Here is a 12,877-nt window from a genome sequence, read left to right as displayed (position 1 = left end):
GATCTTCATAGGCTACAATGAAGCAATCAGGACACAATCAATTACAGTATAAACCCTAAGGATACAAGCAACAAAGTTACAGTCATACAGTCACAAGTGGGAGGAGATGGGTGATGGGAACGATGAGAAGATTAATAGCAATGCAGACTTAGTGAATAATTTGACAGTGTTGAGGGAATTATTATATAGATAGAGATATGATAGATAGATAAGTAGGTAGGTAGATATAGGTGATAGATGGTATCTATGTTTGTAGGTAGGTAGATAGATGGATGGATGGGTGGATGGATGGGCGGACGGATGGGCGGACGGATAGACAGACAGACAGACAGACAGACAGACAAACGTATATAGATACATAAATATAAACAGATATTGATATAGATGCACGTACACACAGAGATCTTGATTGCAGAAAATATCATTTCAGTAACAGAGTTGTTAGCACCTGGAATGCACTACCTGACTCTGTGGTCTCTTCCCATAATCCTAAAATCTTCAACCAAAAACTGTCTACTATTGACCTCACCCCATTCCTAAGAGGTCGGTAAGGGGGCGTGCATAAGAGCACAAACGTGCCTACCATTCCTGTTCTGCTGTTGCTTCATGCTTATACTTATGTATGGTGTTATGACAAATAAATAAAATAAAAATAAATAAAAGATCTGTTTGTGCATCTCAAACATACACCTGTGTATATACATGATCTACTTTCTTTTGCCCCGCCCCCCCCCCAAGGGATCGCCGGGCTGGATCCAGGGAGGGGGTGGAGAGGGGGCCCGACTAGCTCCTCCTCGGAAGCCCCGTCCAGTTCCAGCCTCCCTGCGCCACTCGCCGCGCTGCAGAGCCGGTAAAGGCTTTCCGACGCATCCTTTGGCTCGCCCGCCTGTCCCTCCGTCCGTCCGTCCGCCGACCGGTCAGTTGGGTCTCGGGACGCTTGGCTGCAAGCGGGGCCCCGTTTTGCGTGGCTGCAGCTGGAAGTGGGTGGAGAAGGGGAAGCGGCTGGCCGCAGAAACCCCCCCCCCTTCCCTTCCCTTCCCTTCCCTTCCTTCCTTCCTTGAGCGGCTGCGTCTCCCGGGGGAACCACCGGAGACGCGCCGCTTCCCGGCGCTGGTTGCAATCCATTCTGCAAGCGGGGGATCCTTTCCTTGCAACAAGGTTGCAACGGACACGGTCCTGCGTGGGTGGAAACATCTCTAACCCACCTTGCAGGGGGGCGGCGGTGGTGGTCACGCGTGGCCAGGGCGAGGGGGGTCTTCTTTGACCCCCATCACCACCACCACTCCCAGCAGAAGCCCTACCTGGCTGGATCGCTCGCAGCCCCGTCCCGTCCTGTCCCCTCCTAACCTCTTCTTCCCCCCACAACGCCATCCTACCCCACTTCCACGCAACTACCCCGGGATTGCCCGCTGCGCTCTAGCCTGGATGAAGCTGAGATGGCTTGGGGCTTGGATGAAAAGAGGATGAAAAGAGGAGCCTTCAAGCCAAATAGGTTTGTCGGGCGGAGTCCTAACGCTTAACAGAGTTGGAAGGGGCCTTGGAGGTCATCTAGTCCAACCCCGGAGGAGACCTGTACTAGGGGGTTCGAACCGCCCGAACTGCCGGCCTTTCGGATCGACGAGCTCAGTGTCCTAGCCACTGAGCCACCTGGTCAGCCTTAGATTAACTGAGAGTTGGAAGGGAACTTGGAGGTCAACTAGTCCAACCCCCTTGCTCCGGCGGGAGCTCAGTGTCTTAGCCACTGAACCACCTGGTCAGGCTTAGATTAACAGAGTTGGAAGGGACCTTGGAGGTCATCTAGTCCAACCCCCTTGCTCGGGCGGGAGCTCAGTGTCTTAGCCACTGAGCCACCTGGTCAGGCTTCGATTAACAGAGTTGGAAGGAACCTTGGAGGTCATCTAGTCCAACCCCCTTGCTCGGGCGGGAGCTCAGTGTCCTAGCCACTGAGCCACCTGGTCAGTCTTAGATTAACGAGAGTTGGAAGGGACCTTGGAGGTCATCTAGTCCAATCCAGTAATGGCGGAGGGGAAGAGGGGGAGTTGACCATGGGATAGGGAGGTGGGGTTTGCAAAAATAGACCCTTCCCCCTTAAATAGCCAGGAGAATTTATCTGGAGTCCTTTGGGGATTGGCAATTTGGATACAACAAGGCGGGTGTGGAACGGGCATTGCTGTCTCTCAATCTATATTTGAGGTTTGAGGTCTGGTGGGAGCATATTTTGCGGATTGTGTACCAGCAACCGGGATTCAGTTGGCCTGTTGAATTTGGGTTTACTGCACACTTGTCTATGCTCCGTGGAGTCGGAGCTGTAGTGTCCCAATGTTTTGGAAAACCCAAATGTTCTTCTATGGATCCCACCGTTGCTTGGTTGCTCAGCGACCAAGTGGGCTATGGGTTAGCATGTTGTACAAACACAATCCTTATCTCCCGCCAATTTGCCTTGACTGTTAGTAGTTCAGATTCTCATCTAGAGGCAGCACGGAGTAAACATGTGTTGGTTTTGCATCTAATTCCTGGTTCCTGATTTCTTCCGCCTGGCAGTCGGTTCTGCCCATGCCATGAATAACTTGAAATCAATCCTATTTCCATTCCATCATTCTCAGGAAGTGACGGTTGATGGATGAGAGCGTCTGCCTGCTTCAGTCAGCTCCATGAAGGCCGCCCGAGGGTTGGGCGCTCCCTTGCAACGCAAAGGAAGAGTCTACAGGATCAAGGCCACGGCGTCGTTTGTGGACGAATCGCTCTTCGGTAACCAAGGAAAACACCAACCTTCCAGCCCGGAGTTTGAGCCACCCTGGACGGAGGCCAAAACTCATGGTCAAAGACCCCTGCTATGGAGTCCGGACACCAGGCATGTAGATTCCGGTCCTTTGAAATCCCCCCAATCGGTCAGCACTCCAAGGAAGAGAAATAAATACAGGTAGGGCACTTATGGGGTGCTGGAATTTTTTGTGGTTTTTTTTGTTTTTTTTTTTGCAATAAGGAGATGACACAGTGCCCCAAAGAGAGAATATCTCAGGTGAACGATGTGTGGAATTCATTCGTTTCAAAACAGCCTGTCGAGCTATCTCACGGCTAGATTGGGCCAAATTCACCCAGCCAGCTTTCATGCCTAAGGCAGAAATAGAACTCACCGTCTCCTAGTGATCGGTCCAAAGTTACCCAGTTGGTTTTCATGCTTAATACGGGACTAGAACTCACCGTCTCCTAGTGATTGGTCCGCAGTTACCCAGCTGGCTTTCATGCTTAATACAGGACTAGAATTTACTGTCTCCTAGTGATTGGTCCAAAATTACCGAGCTGGCTTTCATACTTAATACAGGACTAGAACTCACCGTCTCCTAGTGATTGGTCCAAAGTTACCCAGCTGGTTTTCATGCCTAAGGCAAGACTAGAATTCACCATCTCCTAGTGATTGGTCCAAAGTTACCCAGTTGGTTTTCATGCTTAATACAGCACTAGAACTCACCGTCTCCTAGTGATTGGTCCAAAGTTATCTAAAGTTATCCAAAGAACTCGCTATCTCCTAGTGATTGGTCCAAAGTTACCCAGCTGCCTTTATGCCTTAGGCGGGACTAGAACTCATCGAACCGACTTTCATGCATGAGGCAGAACTAAAACTCAAGAGAAGTTAAGCTTTTTTCGCTTACATCCATATCTCTTTCCTTCTGGAAGGTTGAAAAGCCACACACCATCCTATTGCGACGAGACTCTATTTGGGTCCAAGCCAGGAGGACACGAATGGACAACCTCCTGGGCCACCAGAGAAGACGTGGCTAAACTCCGCCCTTTGCTCTGGACTCCGCCTTCGGCTCCAAGAGACCGCCCGGTCCTTTTCCACCGTCCACCGAAGGAGGTAGTGACCTCTACGGGAAAGGACAGATTGGAAGCCAACCACAAAGCAGGAACCTCTTTTTGGAAGCCACCTGAGACCTGTTCAGACGTGGCCACCCAAGTCATGAGTAGGCCACGTTCCCAGTCTCTCGTCAGACTGTACGAGACTTCCGATCGATTTCGCCCAGCAAGATCCAATCAACAGCAGGACCAACGTACCCCTACTGCTTCTTTGGGAGCACTTCTCACTCCCCGTTCGAAAGGGTTGCCTGGTTCCTCTGCTCGGACCACAAGTTCACGGTCAGGGAAACCTCCCTGGAGGTAGAACAGCCCAACCCATCCTTAAGTGGACTGCTTCCCTAAATCGGTGTGCAGGTTGGGGAATTCTGGGAGTTGCGGTCCACCCATGTTCAAAAGTTTAACCAAATTTAGGAAACGCTGCACGAGACAAAAGAGAATGTAGAGAGAATAATTGTGGTTGTTAGTTGCGAAGTCGTGTCCGATCCATCGCGACCCCATGGACAACGTTCCTCCAGGCCTTCCTGTCCTTTACCATCCTCCGGAGTCCATTGAAGCTCATGCTGACTGCTTCAGTGACTCCATCCAGCCACCTCATTCTCCGCCGTCCCTTTCTTCTTCTTTTGACCTCCATCGTTCCCAGCATGAGGCTCTTCTCCAGGGAGTCCTTCCTTCTCATTAGGTGGCCAAAGTATTTGAGTTTCCTCCTCAGGATCTGGTCTTCTAAAGAGCAGTCAAAAAATTGATCTCCTGTAGGACTGACCAGTTGGATCGGTAATGAAACGTCTGCAAGAAAACAACCAAGCTCAGAGACCCCCAAAGGCCCTGCTCTCTGGGATCTTCTCCCCTTTCTACTCAAGACGAGAGATTTTGGGTTGGGGAAAATGATATTGACAGGTCTCACATCTTTTTAAATGATCAACTTTATTAAAGAACATCCCAGAACCTCCGAAGGGTTCCTTCCCTCTGCGAAACTGCCCAGGGCAGCCGAGCCACCAAATTAGATAACGGCCAGGCATTGACCTCAACGCTCATCTCCTGCCTGTACCCTTCTTCCCCTTCCCCTTCTTCTTCCTTTTGCTGCGTAACAATGACCTCACTAAGTAGCCCTTCCAGACGGCCTGGATCAGAGTAGCAGCTCGTGCCAGGATGGCTAGCTCCTTCTCGGCTTTGTCCTTCTGTTCCTGCTTGATCCTCCTCTCCTCCACGATCTGGCAGTATTCCTCGTCCAGCCGGGTGTATTTCTCCCGCAGTTGAGCCAGATCCTGCTTCTCGATCACGTAGACTTCATCGATCTCATCGATTTCCTCCTGGGGAGAGAAAGAGTCGCGCTCGTGTTTTATGACCCCCTTTTATTTTATTTATTATTTTATTATTTTATTTTATTTTAGTTCATTTCATTTCATTTTATTATTTCATTTCATCCTTTCCTTTCCTTTTCCTTTCCCTTTTCCTTTCCTTTTATTTTATTTTGCCACGGTTGTGAAGCGAATCGCAGCAGCTTTAAGTGAACCCTGGGCTCCTTAAGCAAATCCCCCGTTGATTTTCCTTGCCAGAAGCCTAGCAGATTACAGATTAACAGAGATGGAAGGGACCTTGTAGGTCATCTAGACCCTACACCATTTCTGACAAATGGCAGTCCAATCTCTTTTTGGAAGCCCAAGATCCATCTCATCCTGGGCGCCGCTTTTTTTTTTTTTTAACTATTACCATCTGGCGGCTGGTACAGGTCAATAAAACAAGGACAAATAGGCTGAAAAACAGCTTCTATCCCAGGGCAATAACTATATTGAATTCTACGGTATAGTGCAGTATTGGGTTTTCAGTTACAATGATATAGAATGTAAAGGATGTATGTTTGTGTTTTTATTTTTATAGTTATAATGTACACTGAAGACGGCATTTAATTTGTTGTACCACGTGTAATGCACAATAAAGTAAACTATAAACTATAAGATGGTTTCCAGGCCTGACACTCTCGAGACGAAAGTAGCTATTTTTCTTTTTCTTTTAATCCCTTGCATCGGGGGTGAAGTTGGGGGCCATGAAATGGCGTTCAAGCATTTACTGGCCGGATGCCCTTCCTGACACCGATGTGGAGTTCACAGCAGACACTTAGCTCATCGCACCCAGATAGAGAAACATCTGCCACTGTCTAGGATCGAACCCACAGCCTCCTGAGTGTGAAGCAAGAGGATTACCTCTAGGCTACTGTGCCACCGTTCTCGAGAGAAAAACAGCTCGATGAGGGGAAAGGAAAGAAGCTGATATCTTACCTGCTTTTCAATCATTTCGATATCGTATTTTTGGACCCAATTTTCTATCTCCATTTCCACCTTGTATTTTTTCTAAAAGGAAATAAGATTGTAGTAAAAAAACGGTCAGCTTGGCAGCAAAGGTTTACGATTCCTGCCTTAAAGGTTGTGTCGTGTCCCACTCCTCCACTGACGGCTGGGTCGGGGAAGTCCATATCAGGCGTGCCTCTGCAGCTCTGCCGAAGTCCTAGCAAAGTTCTCAAGGCAGGCAGGAGACCAGAAAGTGACTTCAGCAATTCAAGGTAGACTTTGCCTGACTCAGAGAATGCCAGAAAGCAGATCCTTTATATAGGCCATGGGGTGTGGCTCCATGACTCAGCACTTATCCAGGCCTGCCCCTCCCTTCCTTCTGCTGACGCCGCCTATCAATTCTCCTGAAGTGAGGATCTCTCCAGGCTCCAGCTGTTGGTAATTGACCTTCCTCAGGCTCACATGCTGTGGGGGAGGGGGAGGGGTCTAGTTGCTCCGTTTGCCTGGGCATGGAGCCAGGGCTGGGGGCTGGAGGCACTTCAGGCACTTCGTCTTGTTCGGCCTGTCTGGGCATGGTGCCAGGGCTGGGGCTTGGAGGCATGCCAGGACATTCCTCAGCGTTCGGAAGGAGATAAGATGGGCCCGGCTGCAGGGAAAGTGAGGGAGACACAACAGGTTGGGGACAGCTGCTGTCGGGTATTTCCCCAGCCAGGTTGTGCAAATATGTTTCATAGTTTAGATTCACAGAGTTGGAAGGGACCTTGTAGGTCATCTAGCCCAACCCCCTGCCCAAGCAGTAGACCCTACACCATTTCTGACAGATGGCAGTCCAGTCTCTTCTTCAAAGCCTCCAGGGATGAAGCTCCCATAACTTCTGAAGGCAACTTCTGTTCCATGGGTGGATTGTTCTCACTGTCAGAAAATTTCTCCTTATTTCTAGGTTGAATCTCTCCTTGCTCAGTTTCCATCCATTATTCCTTATCTGGCCTTCTGGTGCTTTGGAGAATAGCTTGCCCCCACCCTCCTCTCTGTGGCACCCTCCCGAATATTGGAAGACTGCTATCATGTCTCCCCCTGGTCCTTCTCCTCACTAGTCTAGCCATGCCCAGTTCCTGCAACTTTTCATTGTATGTTTTAGCCTCCAGACCTCTAATCATCTTGGTTGCTCTTCTCTGCACTCTTTCTAGAGTGTCAACATCTTTTTTATAGTGTGGTGACCAAAACTATATGGGGTATTCTAGGTGTGGACTTACTAGGGCTTTATAGAGTGGTATTAGTACCACCCTTGATCTTAATTGTATCCCTCTGTTAATGCAATTTAGGATTGCATTGGCTTTTTTGGCTGCCACTGGACACGGTTGGCTCCAATCAAATAGTTTGGCCACCTAATGAGAAGGAAGGACTCCCTGGAGAAGAGCCTAATGCTGGGAACGATGGAGGGCAAAAGAAGAAGAAAGGGACGGCGGAGAATGAGGTGGCTGGATGGAGTCACCGAAGCAGTCGGCGTGAGCTTAAATGGACTCCAGAGCAGGGGTCTCCAACCTTGGCAACTTTGTGGACTTCAACTCCCAGAGTTCCTCAGCTTTGCTGGCTGAGAAATTCTGGGAGTTGAAGTCCACAAGTCTTAAAGTTGCCAGGGTTGGCGACCCCTGCTCCAGAGGATGGTAGAGGACAGGAAGGCCTGGAGGAACGTGGTCCATGGGGTCGCGATGGGTCGGACACGACTTCGCGACTAACAGCAACAAAACCACTAAGGAGCCCAGATCCCTCTCACCATTACTACTAGTAAGCCTGGTTTCTCTGCTCAGCCTCCATTGGGATTTACCTTCCGGAGGTTGAGTTCCGTCTCCCGATCTTCGGCCACCAGGGCGTTGAACTGAGCGCGCAGCTGTTGCAGCTCCTGCTGCAATTTGGCGCATTTCGCCTGGGAAGTGCGCACCTCCGTTTTGTGCTGTTTCTCGGCTTCGGCCCGGGTACGCTGGATTTGGCTTTCGGAGAACTTGGCCAGGTTGTGCAAGTGGGTTTTCAGATCTTTGATGACAGCGTTTTTCTTGGAAATCTGAAAAAGGAGTACGGGGAGGGGGAATAAACAAATGAAAAAACAGCTTTGCGATCCAACTCTCTAGGGCAGAATCTTCTGGAAAGACCGACTGGATCCAAACTACACTCGGAATAACGCTGTTGTGGATCAGTGGGAGTCGAAGCTGGACACAGCAGTCAAAACTGGACGAGATGTGTTTGGTAAAATATGTCCATTTCATCATCATTTTCATTTAACGACCCCATAACCCCTTGCGGGGTGGAGTCTGGACAACTGAATGGAGCTAGCAGAGTGTTTGTGGCCGGATGCCCTTCCTATCCCCAGTACTGAGTTTTGTTCGGCAGATATATTCTCAGTGTGCCCAGAGAGAGGAATATCTGCCTCTACCTGGGATCGAATTCACAGCCTCCTGATTGTGAGGCAAGAGCTCCATCTCTAGGCCACCGCCCCAGTCTCGTTGAAGGGTCCAGGTCCCCTTCCTAAAAACATAATCACTAGTACAGGTAGTCCTCGACTTACGACCCAGCATTGAGCCCAAAATTTCTGTGGGTGAGCTGGGCAAAATAGGGGTCATAAGTCGAGGATGGATAATCTCCCTCCAGTTTTGGCATGAAAAGGTTCTCTTGAAGCGGTCAAATATGCCAGGCTCAATTACGGTCGTAAATCGAGGACTATCTCTATAGTCAATTATGGTGTTTTTTTTAAAAATTAATTAATTAATTAATTAATTAATTCAACCCTTCAATTAATGTCTGGTTCTCTGAGACTGCCTGGAGAAGTCCCTGAAGTTTTCTTGGCAAGGTATTTCCAAAGCGGTTTGCCGTTGCCTCCTTCTTAGGGCTGAGAGAGAGAAGCTGGCTCAAGGTCATCCTTAAGGCGGGACTAGAACTCATGGTCTCCCAGTTTCTAGCCTGGCGCCTTAATTGCTAACAGGCCTTTTTCTCAAGTGTTTTTCTATCATTTCTCTTCCTCCCCTTTTCTTGGCAAAGTTTCTGTGGTCTGCCATTGCTGCCTTCCTCGGGCGGAGAGAAAACGACTGGCCCAAGGTCAGCCTGCTGGATCGATGCCTAAGGCGAGACTAGACTTCCACATCTCCCAGTTTCTAGCTGGATGCCTTCACCATTACACCACACTGGAGCTCTTACAGTCCGTAACAGTGACAAGAGTTGGAAGGGACCTTGGAGGTCATCTAGCCCAACCCCCTGCTCCACACAGACCTGCACTAGGGATTCAAACTGCCAAACTGCCAACCTTCCTGATCGACAAGCTCGGTGTCTTAGCCACTGAGCCACCTAGTCAAATCTGTGCTCTCTTTTTTCCTGCCTACCATTTGAACTGGCAATTACCAGTCTTTCCCTGAAAATAAGGCCCTGTCTTATATATATATATATATTTGGAACCCCGAAATAAGCGCTTGGCCTTGTTTTCGGGGAGGTCTTATTATTTTGGGGCGCGTGGAGCAAGATGTGGCTTCTCTTACCGTCTTACCTGATTTCCAGCTCTGCATTTAAATATTTTGGGGGAGGGCTTATTTTCGGGAGAGGGGGGGAAGCTTATTTTCAGCGCTCAAAAGCCTGATTGGGCTTATTATCAGGGGATGTCTTATTTTCGGGGAAACCGGGTAATTAAATCGAGTTTTTGACTGGCCAAGTGGACCGGACAAGTCAGGTCCTGCCGCTTAGCTCCACCGCCACACCTCGTCGTCCCTACTCTGCACGGCTGCCGTCAGCTCGTCTTCCAGTCCTGCCGCCGTCTCCGTGTTTTTCTTGTCCCGCTGGAAGACTTCGTGCAAAAAACGACATTTCTCTTTTTCTTCTAAAGGGGTGGTGAGGAGCTGCTCAAAGAGGAAGACCCTCTGCTTGGACAGACAGTTAATGAATTTATGGACGGACGGGTCCCTGGCGTAAGCAACCTCTCTCAGAGCTTGGCAAGCGACCGTGTTGGTGTAAAGCAGGCGTAGAATATTTCGGACCGAGCTTTTAAGGCCTTGAACGTGCAACGTGAGATGGCCGTCCGTATCCACAAGGCCAAAAAAAGTTCCTTTCCCCGATCCTATGTAGACAGCATTTTCTTCTTCCGGATGCGAGAGTAGGAATTCCAGGATGGTCGAGAGCCGGTGGTGCTCTCGGAAGGCTCCTGTGAGGTCGGGACCTAAGACGGCGCTAAACTCATCGAAGTTCTCGATGACGTGGGAGAAGACGCTGACCAGTTCTACCTTGAAGATGGTTTCATCCAAGACAGATATGATCCTCTTGGTTTCGACGGTGCTCAGTTTCGACCGGGCGGGATCCAAATTCCTTAAGGGGGTTCGGACAGCCTTTTTAGGGCGGCTGGAATCCACCAGCTCGTAAGATGTGGAGACCAGTTCCGTCGTCATCTTTTCTGACTGGAGAACCTTCGGAACGGGAGACGCTTTTTGAGTTTCCCCGACAAGGGTTCAGATGTTCTAATGCCTTTGTTTTAGTGCCTCTGATGGAGACGATTCTGAGAGTAAGATAGAGCAATGGGTGGGAGGATTAACCTTGAGGGACAGGAGGAAGAGAGGAAACCAATGGTTAGATAAGTGGAATCTAAGTCCAAGACAGAAATGTAACCTGGGAAAGAGTCTCAGACATGACCTGTCCAGTGGTGGGTTTCAAATTGTTTTACTACCAGTTCTATGGGTTAGGCTTCATGGGCGTGGCATGGCTTGGTGGGCACGGCAGGGGAAGGATACTGTAAAATCTCCATTCCCTCCCCAATCCAGGGGAAGGTTACTGCAAAAAATCCCCATTTCCTCCCGATCAGCTGGGACTTGGGAGGGAGAGAATAGATGGGGGGCGGGGCCAGTCAGAATATTTACTACCTGTTTTCCGAACTATTCAAAATTTCTGCTACCGGTTCTCCAGAACTGGTCAGAACCTGCTGAAACCCACCTCTGGACCCACCCTAGTTCCTCCTGAAGATAAAGATAAAATAATGAATGTGGAACTTTACAATCATATAATAATTGTAATGAATAATAAAGCTAAGGGGGTATCAATAGTGATAATCGCTTTGGGTGCAACCCCAAAACATCTGGAACACCACTTGAACGCCGTCGGCATTGACAAAATCCCCATCAGTCAATTGCAGAAGGCAGCTTTGATTTAGAACAGCTTACATCCTGCGATGATATCTTTCATACCAACAAACATCCACATCTGCCTATCCCAGATTCTTGGGAAGGATTCAATGGATGGATAAAAATGCCAAATTGAATCTGGCTTAATAATAATAATCTGGAGTGTCGCTTGAACCCCATTGGCATTGACAAAATCCCCATCGGTCAATTGCAAAAGGCAGTTTGGCTTGGAACAGCTGACATCCTGCGACGAGACCTTTAATATTATTAAATAATAATATCTGCCCATCTCAGGTTGGTTGGGAAGGACTTGATAGGTGAACCGAAACACGAAATCCAGTTTGAACATCTGGCTGTGTGATGAACGAATGAATAATAAAATAAAATATAATAATAATAGTAATTGTATATAGGTAGTCCTTGAGTTACGACCATAATTGAGCCAAAAATTTGTGTTGCTAAGTGAACCATTTGTCCAGTGACAAATGTTGCTCCATTTTACGACTTTTCTTGCCGTTGTCCTTAAGTGAATCACGGCAGTTGTTAAATGGGTAACACGGTCGTTAAGCGAATCTGGTTTTCCCATTGACTTTGCTGGTCGGAGGGTCGCAAAATGGGATCATTGCGACAGTCACAAATGTGAGTCAGTAGCCAAGCACCTGGATTTTGATCACGTGACCCACAAGGGATGCCGCGACGGCCGTTAAGTGCGAAAAAACCCGGCCATAAGTCGGTTTCTTTCACTGCCGTTGTAACTTTGAAACGGTCACTAAATGAGTAACGGTCACTAAATGAGTAAGGGTCACTAAATGAGTAACTCGAGAACTACCTGTGCTCTGTAGAGGGATAAAAACGTCAAATCCGGCTTAAAACGCCCGGCTGACCCATCATAATAAAACTGGTCATATAATAGAAATGGAATATAATATTGTATAACAATTCAATGTAATAGTGTAAAATAAAATGATGTAATACAATGATCTGTTCTGTTATAAAATGACAAATTATTAATTAATATAAATATATAAATATAAATATTCCCCGCCCTCCCACCCTTTGAAATGCAACCCGCGCAGGAAAAAGCATCATTTTTAAGTTTTGCAGCTCACCCGATCTAAAAGCCAAAGGACCCCTCGGTTACCATGGCAACGGCTTCCCTTCCGTAAAGTTTTAAAAGCCGAGTCCTCGTTGCCAGGTAACGCTGGACCGCGCGAGGGGGAAGAGCTTCACTTGACCAATCGAAGCCCTCGTTGCTCCCACTGTGATCGTTCCTACAGCCAAGACGTGGCCAATAGGAGGCGTCGACGGGTCGGCGGTTCGCTCCGCCCACCTCTCACGTGCCTCTTAAGAGGGCAAGGGTACGATAGTAAGAGGAGGTGGCACACACTTCGGGTTGTCAGTTGACCTCAATGGGAGGCCAAACGGAAAGCGAGCGATACTTATCGCCTGAAATTCGACGAATTTATAAACAGGCTGTTGGCCAGATACGCAAATGAACTCTTATACTTTATATTATAAGGGCTAATTCTGGCTGTTTCACTGGCGGCACCTTGATGGAGAACCGGAGTTTGCAAACAACCATAACGTTTCCCTATC

The 12,877-nt window shown here is 48.6% G+C and overlaps 2 protein-coding genes across 4 annotated transcripts; one reads left to right on the top strand and one right to left on the bottom strand.

Annotated features, from left to right (window-relative positions):
- The first annotated feature begins 619 nt into the window (after positions 1-619).
- RITA1 (RBPJ interacting and tubulin associated 1) lies at positions 620-4,179 on the top strand. 2 transcript variants are annotated; one of them, XM_058158378.1, is made up of 3 exons: positions 620-916; positions 2,604-2,920; positions 3,676-4,179. In XM_058158378.1, the coding sequence occupies exons 2-3, from the start codon at positions 2,652-2,654 to the stop codon at positions 4,157-4,159; spliced, it is 753 nt and encodes a 250-aa protein (XP_058014361.1). In that variant the 5' UTR covers positions 620-916; positions 2,604-2,651; the 3' UTR covers positions 4,160-4,179. The 2 variants fall into 2 exon arrangements, with proteins under 2 accessions (XP_058014361.1, XP_058014362.1); XM_058158379.1 differs by lacking the exon at positions 620-916 and adding an exon at positions 953-1,492.
- A 701-nt stretch (positions 4,180-4,880) lies between these two features.
- IQCD (IQ motif containing D) lies at positions 4,881-12,644 on the bottom strand. Of its 2 annotated transcripts, XM_058158377.1 has the most exons (5): positions 12,391-12,644; positions 9,875-10,699; positions 7,963-8,196; positions 6,129-6,200; positions 4,881-5,162 (listed from the first exon to the last, which is right to left on the bottom strand). In XM_058158377.1, the coding sequence occupies exons 2-5, from the start codon at positions 10,553-10,555 to the stop codon at positions 4,884-4,886; spliced, it is 1,266 nt and encodes a 421-aa protein (XP_058014360.1). In that variant the 5' UTR covers positions 10,556-10,699; positions 12,391-12,644; the 3' UTR covers positions 4,881-4,883. The 2 variants fall into 2 exon arrangements, with proteins under 2 accessions (XP_058014360.1, XP_058014359.1); XM_058158376.1 differs by lacking the exon at positions 12,391-12,644 and having other exon boundaries at positions 9,875-10,743.
- Positions 12,645-12,877: the final 233 nt, after the last annotated feature.

The sequence above is a fragment of the Ahaetulla prasina genome, chromosome 15 (assembly GCF_028640845.1).
Source record: "Ahaetulla prasina isolate Xishuangbanna chromosome 15, ASM2864084v1, whole genome shotgun sequence".
In the NCBI taxonomy this organism is placed as follows: Eukaryota; Metazoa; Chordata; class Lepidosauria; order Squamata; family Colubridae; genus Ahaetulla; species Ahaetulla prasina.
The sequence above is the reverse complement of the archived record's forward strand: the minus strand, read 5'-3'. Positions and strand labels throughout refer to the sequence as shown.

Coding starts and splice junctions, on each gene's coding strand:
- RITA1 (XM_058158378.1), top strand. CDS start 2,652: ATGAAGGCCGCCCGAGGGTTGGGCGCTCCCTTGCAACGCAAAGGAAGA. Junction 2,921..3,675: donor AGGAAGAGAAATAAATACAG/GTAGGGCACTTA, acceptor TCCTTCTGGAAG/GTTGAAAAGCCACACACCAT.
- IQCD (XM_058158377.1), bottom strand. CDS start 10,555: ATGACGACGGAACTGGTCTCCACATCTTACGAGCTGGTGGATTCCAGC. Junction 8,197..9,874: donor TGCAGAGTAGGGACGACGAG/GTGTGGCGGTGG, acceptor CTCCTTTTTCAG/ATTTCCAAGAAAAACGCTGT. Junction 6,201..7,962: donor CGGAACTCAACCTCCGGAAG/GTAAATCCCAAT, acceptor ATTTCCTTTTAG/AAAAAATACAAGGTGGAAAT.